The sequence below is a fragment of the Hydra viridissima genome, unplaced genomic scaffold (genome assembly GCF_058129835.1).
Source record: "Hydra viridissima isolate aposymbiotic clone 2 unplaced genomic scaffold, HvirCarnegie_v1 scaffold_7, whole genome shotgun sequence".
NCBI classification, from domain to species: Eukaryota; Metazoa; Cnidaria; class Hydrozoa; order Anthoathecata; family Hydridae; genus Hydra; species Hydra viridissima.
Window position 1 is genome coordinate 8,577,815 of NW_028324306.1, and position 12,239 is coordinate 8,590,053.

A 12,239-nucleotide genomic window follows, 5' to 3' on the forward strand; every position below is an offset into this window, starting at 1 on the left:
GTTTTCTCCTTCTCTTTAATTCAATGTAAAGCCACTTCAGAATCTTTTAACAACTAACATTACTAATAAATACTTGATTTTTTATTGTTTTACCTCTCCTACTAATTTGTTCAACAGCAAACAACCCAACAGTTCTAACCTAGGAAAAGACAACTCTTTCAATGGCGCTACCTTTGTTTTCGCTGCCAAAAAAAATACTCTCACAGCAACATTTGTCTTAACTCTAAGATAAACAACTGCACAATATATCTCTCTTGAGCTATCACAAAATCCATGTAACTCCATTTTATCTCTACACAAAATTTGAAAAATTGTTTTTAGTCTGGCTGTTATAGGCAAAGCAATGCCTAATGGGTGGTAAACTGATGCCAAGATTTTTAAGATTCCTTTTTGTTGTTTTAAGTTCACGTGACATTTTTATAAACTCATGAAATTGGAAAATAAATTCATCATTTTTTGAGTCCCATTCAATTCCTAAAAATCTTTTACACTCATGATCACTTTTACCCAATTCTGTTTCTAAGTAAGTACTATCAACAAGATTGCTTATTGAATTTTTCATTTCCTTATTTGTTATTATTTTCTCATATAAATCAAAATAGTTTTGTAATTCTTGACTGTTTGTTTTCCATTTCCTTTAAATGAAACCACCTTCAGACATAATTGTTTTTGACTTTTTATAAAACTCGAAACTCTTCATTACACTTTCAGTTCCAGATGTGACATCATCAACGTATAAATCTTCAACGAATCTTTTTAAAAACTTGCCATTAGATTTTTCATATTTTTTGATGTGATGTCTTACTGTTCCATTTAATAAAAAGGGGCTACTAGTAAGACCAAATACTACTCTCAAAAACCTATAAACAATCAATTCTGAATCCTGTTCTGCGTCAACATTTTTATACCAGAGGAATCTTAAATAATCTTTGTGCTCACTAGAAATTTCGACATTTAAGAAAGCTTAGTATCTGCTAATATGACAATATAATTTAATTGGAATTGCAGTAGCACATCAAATATTTTGGATAACAGATTTGGCCCTAAATAAAGACAATCATTCAAGGACAATCCGTTGTTAAAATAGGAAGCATCAAATACTGCTCTTATCTTAGTGATTTCCTTATCTTTTATTTTAACTGGCCTGTGTGCTAGGTAGTGTGTTTTTCCTGATTCCTTAGCAATTTCATTGTCAGGAACTCTTTCAATAATTTTATTCATTTCGTATTCTTTAAAAGTGGCATCATAATCACTTAACAAATTCTTATCACTCAACTGCCTCTTTAACCTATTCAGTCTAATCTCACAAACTTTATAATTATCTGGTAAACAATCATGATATAGTTTAAAAGGAAACTTAGTTACATATCTCTCCTCATTATGCATATTATCATTTTTAAATTTATGCATCACACACTCATCAGTAGATTCCATTTTCTCCACACTCCAAAATTTTTGTAAACCACTTCCTAATTCATCTATCTCACTGTGCACATCTTCCAAACTCCCTATAAAATCAGCATCAACACATAAATTCATGATTACTCTCTCATTAACATTTCTTACAGAAGGCATTGGGCCACTCAATACCCATCCCAGAACAGAGGAAGAAGCTACAGGACAGCCTTCAATCCCTCTAATAACTTTACCTGTTATAAATTTATGGTACAAACCACACCCCACCAATAAGTCAATAGGAAAATCTTTGGAACCATCATCATAATCAGCTAGAATCAACTTTGAAATATGTGGGTAATTTTTGCACGCTTGAAATATCTCATGTCTTTTGCAAAGGGCAAATGGCCTTAACATAAATTTGATTCCACATTCATTCTTAATATATTTCATCCATACATCAAGTGAAAGAGAGTAAGTGCTTCCTCATTAATTACATACAAAACAGCTTCTATGTTTTACCTTAAGTTGAACAACATCTTTTAACCTTGAGCTTTTTAATCCTGCAATTGATAAACTGACCGAATATTTTTATTATAGCTTCTTGCCTTATTGTTTTTAATTTCAATTTTTCACATACATCTTTGGTAACATATGACCTCTGACTACTACTATCAAATAATACTCTGAATATTCCACATTCACTCTCTGAATTAAAAAACTTAGCCTTTGCTGTCTGTAGTAAAATGCTATCAGATACATTTACAAGAGTTGCACTAGTTTGGGTTTGCTTCTTATTGGAAATAGAAATATGGTGTTTCCTATTGTATTGAAAGCATGAATGGTTAGAATGACAAAACTTTGAGATATGATTTAATTTTAAACAGATGAAACATCTCTTTTGCTGTTTTAGAATTTCAATTCTTGAATCTAAATTTGTAACCTTTAAACAATCAGAAGGCTTATGGTTTTCTAAACAATATACAGACTGTAGAATTCTTTGTTCTGGTGCTCTTTTACTTTGTGTATGAAAACCTGATTATTGTAAAGTTATTTTTGTTTCTATAATTAGGAGAATAATTTTGCTTTATATTTTTGTTTAAATATTCGTATTTTAAGTTTTTGTGTTCATTTTCATCATAACTGGATTTTAAAAGATATTTGGCAAAACACTCCTTAGCTTGTAATTCTTAATTTTAATATTTTAAAAGTCTATCTAAAGTCCACAACTCTCTGGCAAATTTTCTAGAAATGAAAATCAAAAGTTCATCTGGCAGTTTCTCCGTAAGGATAGGAATTAACTTCTATTTTTTAGGGATCTAAGATTACATACACAGCTCTCTATATCATTATAAAGTTTTCTTAATTCTTCTAGATCATTAAAATCTTTTTTTTCTTTATTTTTGATAACGAACCCATATGTGCTGAAACTAAAACTTGCGTACTCCCGTATCTGTTAGTCAAGATTTCAATTGCTTCTTTTTAATTTTCTGAATTAAGTGAAAGTCCTGAAACAGCAGCCAATGCTTGGCCGGACAAAAATTTTTTTAAATTAATCTATATTACACAAACTTCATGCCTTTGATTTGATAAATTAAACTGGTCCCAGAAACCCTGCTAATTTACAAGATTTCCATTAAAAACTGGCAATTATAACTTAGGTAAAATAGACTTAGATTTATTTAAACTTTTAACAGAGTCTTTATCTGATTTGTTTATTTTTATACTCTTTAATTTTAGTGTCACTACAGCCATCAACACATGATAAAACTCAACTACTCTTGCACTCTCCAAAGCGTTATTTTCAATTTCCTCTTGATCTAAATTATTCAATATTTCTTCATCAATATTTTTTAATCTCTCATAACTCTCGCTTAAATTATTTTTAAAACCTATTAATTTGGCATGGTCAAACACCTCACTCTCTAATTCCTCTCTTATTTCACTGAACAAATTTCCAAACTTACTCATAATGCTCTCCTTCTTGCTTCTTTCCTTTCTAATGTGGCTGCCATTTTTAAATAAATACAACTCAGAATAAAATTGAAAACTCAGAATAAAATCGAATTTTCATCACAATCAAAACTTCAACAATTAAATTCTATCAAATCTTTCCAAACAAGTCACAAATAACAGCTCGACTTACTTCAATGTTCAACAACTCAAACTTTTCTTAACTCTTGATAAACTTCTTTCTTTAATCTTTTAATTTGGTATCCCTTCATTGCTTTTCATCAGGTGCAATGTAAAATCTCAAGGATTGAAAACTGCTCCTTATACTTTGGAGGGACTATGTATTTAAACTGGTACAAGATAGAAGAGTACCTAAGCTGCTCCACCAACAGAATATATAATAAAAAAAAGGTCTGTGGAGAACACCCACCAGTAAACTAACCATTAACAATAGTAACAATAATTAAGTTACAAATGCCACATTTAACAATACCAATTTACAATAATTAATTAATAAATGTCACTTTCAACATGCTCCTTTACAATAATTAAATTATTAGTGTCACTTTTAACAATAATAATATGGATATGTTGCAATTATGTAAATTTTTTGGATAGTAGTTTTAATTCAAGCCAACAATCCTCATCATACCAAGGCAATTAACAGAATTATCTGACAAGTGTAAGTTTAAGCAGGGCCGCCGCATGCGGGGGGTTACTGGGTACTTTAGGATCGCAGGATCAGAAGGGGCGCACACATGACAATAATTTTTTTTACTTTAATAAAAAAGATACACAGGGCTTCAAAAAAAAACTCCTAATTTTATAATATAAGTTTATTGTAACAATACACTTGACACATATTTTAAAATTAGGAGTTTAAGAATTGTTGCCTCAGCAATACAGCATTATCCGAATTCATATGCGGAAGTCTAAGACTACTCAAAACTTTTGCGGGAAAATACTCATAATGGCTGCTTTGTTTATAAAAAACACATGTGTATCTATATTTATTATATACATACATACATACATATATATATCAACAAAAGTTAAAGTACATTGCATAACTGAGATTCCAAGACTTCATTTAGATTCGCTAAGTAACATAAAAATACCTTTAATACTTGAATTATTCTGTTTTGTAAAAACAAAACATGTTCAGTTTCAAGAAAAAAGATTCTGGCTGTCAAAACAGAAAAAATGCGGCAAATAGGACAGCAAATGAGCAATAAAATAAACGTACACTCAAAGATTGTGGTATACAAGCTACAAAAAAAGGAGATGGGGATAGGCCTGCTGTTTCCACATTGATTATTACAAATTCCTCCCAGACACGTCAAGCTTTTGAAATAGTAAGTTCATTAATTTAAACATAACCTTTTTTTTCATATATCTTTCCTATTATACTATTGCTATATAAATCAAGAGATTTTAAAATCTTTTACTTCATTTTCTATAGGATGGCTTTGGAAATGAGTCTTTTGAAAATTTTTTGAGCTCAGAAGAAGCACTGCCTCCTTCAAGTAGCACAATATCGGCAACAAGAGTTGAAAATGGAAACAATTTATTGGTAAATTTTGCTTTGCAAAGATTCTTTTAATAATCATTTTGAGCTTGTGTAAGTAATATACTTATTTAAATATTTATTTGAAATAATAGTGTAAAGATAAGATGGTTGAGGCAATTAGTACAAACGATCCTGCTTTGTGGGCTGAAAATATGTCTGAAGTAGAACGTGATGCAGTTGTTCTTCAGGGGCCTCCTAAAAATCCTTCATCTTTTCCGAGAGACTCGAACAAGATTAAGGTTTCTGAATCAGTTTTCCACAAAATAACTCGCAATGGGGAAAAAATAAACAGAGATTGGCTTGTTTGGAGTGCAACTTCTAAAATATTTCTTTGCTTTCCGTGCTCACTTTTTGGAAGCAAGCAAGCTTGCGGGGCTGGTAATCAATCGCATCTTCTACGTTGGAATGGTGGCATCAATGGAAACTGGAGAAAGCTGGCTGACAAAGTAAAAAGCCACCAAAACAATCCTCACCATCGAGACTATTACATTAAGTGGAAAACAGCGCTGGAAAGCATGGAAAATCAGTGTGGGGTTGATTCAAGTCTAGATAAATTGGTAAGAAATGAGGCAGCTAGGTGGTGTGAAATTCTGTGGTGCATCTTAGATGTAATTCTCTTCTTAGCATCACGCAACCTTAGCTTTAGAGGTATATTTATGAACGTTAATTGTTATATTTATATTTACATTTTAATTTATCTGCACTCTAATTAAACAGAAAGTCGTGATTTATATGTGTAATTATAATTCTTGTTTTAGGCTCATCAAAAATGATTGGTGATGACGATAACGGCAACTTTCTTGCAACTATAGAGCTACTCGCAAAGCACAACAAGACTCTTCAGTTACACCTAGAAGAAGTTTCTCGCAGCCAACAAGAATCTAAACAAATTGTTGCTCATTATTTGGGTTGGAATTCTCAAAATGAATTTATCAAAGAGTGTGGAAGAATTGTCCGCGGTGCCATTATTAAAGAGGCTCATATGGCAATTTACTATTCCATTCTTGTCGATGGAACGCCTGAGGTCTCTCATACTGAGCAAATTGCCTTTGTTCTCCGCTTTGTCTACTATGGTATTGATAAAAGATGGGTAGTTAAGGAGTGTTTTCTTAGGGTCGAAAATCTCGAAAAAAAGAAAGGTGCAGATATTGCCAAGCTAATTATGGACGTCTTGGAGCAAAACGACATCGATCTGAAGAACTGCCGAGGTCAAGGATACGACAATGGTGCCAACATGTCTGGTGTGTACAAAGGAGTACAAGCGATCATTCTTCAAAGAAATTCTCAAGCTTTCTACATGCCATGCAGCGCTCATAACCTTAACCTAGCTGGTGTTCAGTCCCTTGAATCTTCTGTAGAAATGAAGAACTATTTTGGCCAGATTCAGTTACTCTACAATCTTTTTAGTGGAAGCCCTAAAAAGATGGAAAATCTTGACCGAGACGACTGGTTTGTCTCTTCATCAAACCTCGCAAACCCGATGGAGTGCACGCATTGAGGCTGTAAAGCCATTGGTTAAGCGACCCCAAGAAATTCTTCTTTCTTTGCAGAAACTTCGGGATCTTGATTTAACTGGAGATATTTTGAATGACGTAAAATCTTTGGAGAAATGGATTCAGTCATTTGAGTTTATTATCATGACAACCTTCTGGTTCAAAGCACTTCAAGCAATAAACTATGTCAGCGTGTCATTTCAATCAGAAAATATTACTCTAGATGATGAGATGAAACTTATGAGGACTCTTATCGAGGATCTTACTAGATTTAGATCTCCTTGGCCCGAATTAGTTAATGAAGCACATTTGGTTGCCTCCGGTCTAGCAAGCTATGGATTTCAGTCAAAATTAGTTCAAAAACGGACAAGGAAGAGGAAATCGTTTTACAAAGAAGCAAGTAACGAAGTTCATTTCTACAAAAACGATGAAAAGCAGTTTGACGTGAACGTATTCAACACCGCTCTCAATACTTTAATTCAACAAATGAGAGACAGATTTCAAGCTGCAGAAAAGATGACGAACATTTTCTCGTTCTTATGGCTCTCAGAGTCAAATAGAAGGTCGAGTGAAGAAAAAGAAGTTAAACAACCTAACGTGGAGGAGAAATGTAAAACTTTGGCGCAAATCTATGTGAGTGATGTAGATGAAGACAAACTTATTTTAGAGGTCCGTCATCTGGATACTCTGAAGCGCGCCAATCTTTTCGGTCCAAAAGAAAATCTCACTTCAATGAAGCTATTAAATGGAATCTATCAGAAAGGTCTAGAGCCTCTCTTTGAATCAATATGCATTTTGTTACGTATTTTTAACACGATTCCCGTTTCCATCGCCGAAGGAGAGCGGTCTTTCAGTAAGCTTGGTCTAGTAAAAACAACATTAAGATCTAACTAATCTCCTAGTTATATCTATTGAACACGATCTTGCAAAAAGTCTGTGCTACGACGAGGTCATTACGAATTTTGCTATGAATAAAGCCCGGAGAGTAAACTTCTCTTGAAGCATTAAATATCTATTACATTTAAAACTTACAGGTACTTGCAATATAAATAAAGTTCAATAACATGTCTATTTGTGCATTTCTTTTTTAATATATTAAAAAAATTATTAGAGACTTCCTTGACCCACGCCCTCAGAATTCAGTAAAAAAAGATTAGCATTTGGACAGTACTCAAACTTTTTTTTGGATTCGGTTGATATGATAGGGCGCAAGTGAAATTTTGACCCCGGGCGTCATTAAGGATCGCGGCGGGCCTGAGTTTAAGCACATATATCTTTGATTTCTATTAGAAGTTCATTCATCCTGAGTCAATGAAAATGTATCATCATTCTTAATCATTTTTGACAAACCATAAGCCTTTTTTTTTTAAACTTTTTTCATATTCCAAAAACATTGCAGTCGTAGTTTGCCTTAAACTTGGAATTTTTTGGACGTTGAACATTTTGAATATCAATGCTTTCTCACAATTTATAAATGGGAATCAACAGCAACAAGCTGAAACAAGATCTTTATTAGAAAAACTGGCTACAATTGAAAGTTGACTTGGATTAGGAATTGAATTTGAACTTAAAGTCAATCCTGACATTAAAGTATGTTAGAAACTCCTATCACTTATTTTATTTTTATATTTCCTATTTTTTCTAAACAATAAAGTAACTCTAAATAATAACATTTTTAAAAATTTTCTACTTATTTAACTTGACAAAAGATTACTTGATTTTAACTTGAGAGATATAAACTTACTTTAGTACTTGAGTTGTTTAAACAATTACTTAATTACTTAAGCTACTTGAAACAAATTTAGTCTGCATGCATTCTAAAAGTAGCAATTGTTTCTTCAACACAATTTTACAGTCTCTCTAGTGACTTTAGATGAACTATTATAGTTGTAAGTTTAGAATTTTTAAAAAGACTATTTAAAACTATTCCACTTAACCAAGAAAAGTCCTCCATTGAGCAAAAATTGAAGCTGCCTAGTCTTTTATATTGACCAAGTATTTCATATAGATTTTAAATTTTGCACATAATCATACGATAAACTAACTATATTTATAACTAACTACTTTGACATAAAAATGTAAAAATATGATATCACCTGTTTTTGTTTTTCTCAGGAATAAAAAAAGAAATTCCTAAAAGAGAAAAAAAAATTATTAGAATAGCCATGAAATCATTCAATAAACTCCTAATATCTATACAATAAACCTCAAGTATCTATCTTTGCGTTCCTTAAAATAAATACTTATATTGCTACAAACAGTAAAACGTTTGTGTTCCTTCAAATATCTACACTTACATCTCAAAATATCATTTACTTTTGTGTAAATACAAATACACACTTATGTTTCTTTAAATATGTTTATGTTTCTTTAAACTTCAAGTTTTAATGTTCCTTTAAATATAAGAAAATAAATTGCATTTGAAAATTCTTAGTTTTTAATTCTATCATAAAAAAGCCCAAATAGCTTTTACAAAATTTTACAGTTTTAAAGTATTAATACTGATCTAAATGTGCATAGGATAAAAAAACTAAACCACTTTGGTTTAGGAACTAGTTAATTATTTAAGTGGAATAAACAATATTTTGCTGATTTTTTACTACACCGCACAACTAAGTCTTTGCTTCTTAAACACTGTTAGGTGTTTCTTATAGATTTTTGGGTGCTGATAATGAATCACATCAAAACTTATGTACCATGTAATCTTCAGTTTTATCATAGTTTTTGCTTAAATTTTTATCCAGACATTGCACTCCAGAAAGTGAGTCATCAACAACAGTTTATGCAACTTGGGTATGCCCAGGCATGCACTTGTAAGAGTATGCTGTTTGCTATTCTGATGATCTGGCAAGAACAAAAGACCATGTGATGAACTGCTATTTTTTTTGACTAATGTATCTGGTTTCTCTGCTAAAAATACAAAGTCAACTGAATATACTAGTCTGCCTTTAGCAATGAGACCTGCGCCACATGTTGACAGTCTCCCAATTACAAAACCACCTGAGCATATGACCATAGATGAACCAGATGAAGAAACTCAAGTGCAGCATACATTGACATTGACATTGATTCAGATTTTGAACCTTGCTCATCAGGGGATGTAAAATTGAAGGATTAGCCTTGGGTTGTTATCACAATCCAGAAGAATGGCACCTCTTCATTTATTTGTCAATGATAAGCCTGAAAATTGTTCTGCTGCACAATAGCAACGTTTCGTCAGTACCTGTTGGCTGCGCAGCATACATGAAGGAAACATGAGATTATGGAAATGTTGCTCAACCACATCCAGTATAACAAGTACAACTGGAATATCTGGGGAGATCTGAAAGTCATTGCTCTGTTACTGGGAGTGCAGCTCAACTATACCAAGTACTGTTGTTTCATCTATGAATCAGACAGCTGCCAAAGATTAACATTATTGTTGACAGAGCTAACCACTCCACAAAAAGTTCAAGGAGAGAAAAATGTTTTACACAAACCGCTTGTCAAGCCAGCAAGATAAGCTAGATTCATATAAAGAACTTTGTAAAAGCACTGAGCAAGGAAAGCAAAGGTTTTTGCTATTGAAGATAGATGTTTCTAAGAATGTGACGCAAAGATCAAAAAAGGCATTTTTGTTGATCCCAAGATCAGACATGTAATGAGTGACAAGCAGTTTGAAGAGGTGTTAGTTGATCAAGAAAATATTGCCTTCAAAAGACATTGTTGACAATTTTCTGGAAAATTACAGAATAACAAACTTTGTTGAAGTCTAGACAAACTTCTCCACACATACCAGAAAATGAAGTGCAACATGTCACTCAAAACTCATTTCCTGCACTCACACTTGGACTTCTTCCACATGAATCTCAATGCTATCAATGACATACAAGGTAAGTGGTTTTACAAGGGCATTGCTACAATGGAGAAAAGATACCAGGACAACTATAATCCATTAATGCTTTCTGACTACTGTTAAACACTGCAACATGATGCACCAGAAGTTGAACACAAAAGAAAATCAGGAGCTAAACATTTTTAATTCTATTGAACTTAATGGCTCCTGCAGAACATAAACATGATTAAATAGGCAATCATATGTCTATTTTTTAGAGTTCCTAGGGGATGCCCAAAAACTATATTTTTGCATACCCTATAGGTACCTATCACAATCACATAAAACTTTTCAGGAAAACTTTTAAAAAAGTTTTTTATGCAGTGCTATCTTTAATTTGGCAAAAAAAAAAAAACTATATAATTTCTAAGACTAATAACCTCTGCTCCCAATAGTTGCATATTTAGCATTATTTAGCATTTATTTTCTTGGACAAAATAGTTTATTTCAATTTTTGTATGAGAGTGATCCAATAGGACTGTACTAACACCTTGCATTGAGTGTTTTTTTGAATTGATTGGTAGCAGTTTCAAAAAGATATGGCTCAATAAGTAGTCTAAGCCATGAACTCTGACATTCAGAAAAGAATTCCAACCAAAACTTACAAAAAGCTTATCATATTGATGCAAAAGATATGCATAGCTTGCAAAAAAAGCATGTAGGGGATACTTTAGGTATTTTTGATGCTTATTGTTGTTGAGCCAGTTTTTTTTGAAACCACTGTATTTTTTTTTCAAACATCTATTTTAGCGTACCTTTACATATCTAGTTCTGTATAGACTTTAATGTCTAAAGGGTTTTTTTCAAACATTCATTTCTATTTTTCTTCATATCTCTACTTTTGTGAGCCTTCAACAAGTACAACAACAACAAAAAAACTTGCTTACCACACTGACAAAGAAGAAATTGACCAAGACTCTGTTTTAATTTTTTGTAACATGCCTCAGGAGTGTCAAACAACCTTTTAAAATAAATAAGCAAACGTATTACTATAAAATTCTCATTTTGCTTTCTGTTTTTGCATGCTATTTCTAAAATTAGTTGAGCAGTATCCAACAAGACATTGATGAAATTTATAATTAGAAGAGTCAATGACTTAACATTCGTTTTAAAGGATCATGTTTATAGAAGTAGAAACCATGATCTTAAAGTAACTATAGTAACAACTTTACAAAAATTCTAAAGTAAAGTAAACTTTAGAATTATTTATAACACTTTATTATTAGAATTGTTCATAACACTTTTTCTTAAGTACAATAATTCTAAACTTATATTTTTCCTAAGCAAAATTTTATTATAAAATCATCTGCTTTATTATACAAAATGAAATGAGTAATAAACATCAACAATTTAGCTTAATTACCTGATGAATCCATTTTTACATTCTCCCTATGTGGTTATCTTAAATGCAAATGTATATTATGCACAACCATATTATACTATACTGATTCTTGATAGTTTTCCTAAAAAGTTGAATCATTTATTCAAAAAATGGATACGAATTTACTGAATTTTGTAAAATATTTCCAAATTGCTTTTCTTAACATTTTCTTAACAAAACTTGTTTATCTCCTTTTTTTGTTTACACATCAGGAATCTTTTAAAAAAGTATTCTAGTTAAAAATAGTAATACAAAAAAAAAAAACTTTATCAGATTGATGGAGTTTTGAAAACAAAACTGCTTTAGTCGTGGATTCCGGTATTTAATTTTGCATTATTACATCGACTTTTATCCATAACATTTATAAACAACAAAGCAACGTTTAATTATTCATTAATAATATCAATGGTATTTTAAATATAAAACACCATTACAAACATAAACATACAGTTTAACATTTAATTTCTTACGTTGGTTCATTTAATAAGCTTGTAGACAATCCTGTAAACTCGCCATCAATAGCTAAAACAAAAGAATAGCTAGGTTCAATTTTGACAATCTTTAGGATTTAAT

General features: G+C 31.6%; 1 protein-coding gene and 1 pseudogene across 6 annotated transcripts in view; one reads left to right on the forward strand and one right to left on the reverse strand.

Moving 5' to 3' along the window:
- The window catches only part of LOC145184720 (poly(A)-specific ribonuclease PNLDC1-like), a 43,568-nt gene that overhangs the window by 29,532 nt on the left and 1,797 nt on the right, over nucleotides 1-12,239 (reverse strand). For all 5 annotated transcript variants that reach the window (XR_016454345.1, XM_090093612.1, XM_090093610.1 and 2 more), the window contains 3 exons: nucleotides 12,137-12,188; nucleotides 11,173-11,246; nucleotides 8,508-8,544 (listed from right to left, as the gene is read on the reverse strand). Coding sequence is in view for 4 of the 5 variants with exons in the window: in XM_090093612.1 (XP_089949738.1) it covers nucleotides 8,508-8,544; nucleotides 11,173-11,246; nucleotides 12,137-12,188 (163 nt within the window). In the remaining variant the exon portion in view is untranslated. The remainder of the gene's footprint in view (nucleotides 1-8,507; nucleotides 8,545-11,172; nucleotides 11,247-12,136; nucleotides 12,189-12,239) is intronic.
- LOC149886003 (zinc finger MYM-type protein 1-like) lies at nucleotides 4,895-7,538 on the forward strand (annotated as a pseudogene). The gene is made up of 2 exons (XR_016454344.1): nucleotides 4,895-5,566; nucleotides 5,677-7,538. The product of XR_016454344.1 is annotated as a zinc finger MYM-type protein 1-like (transcript).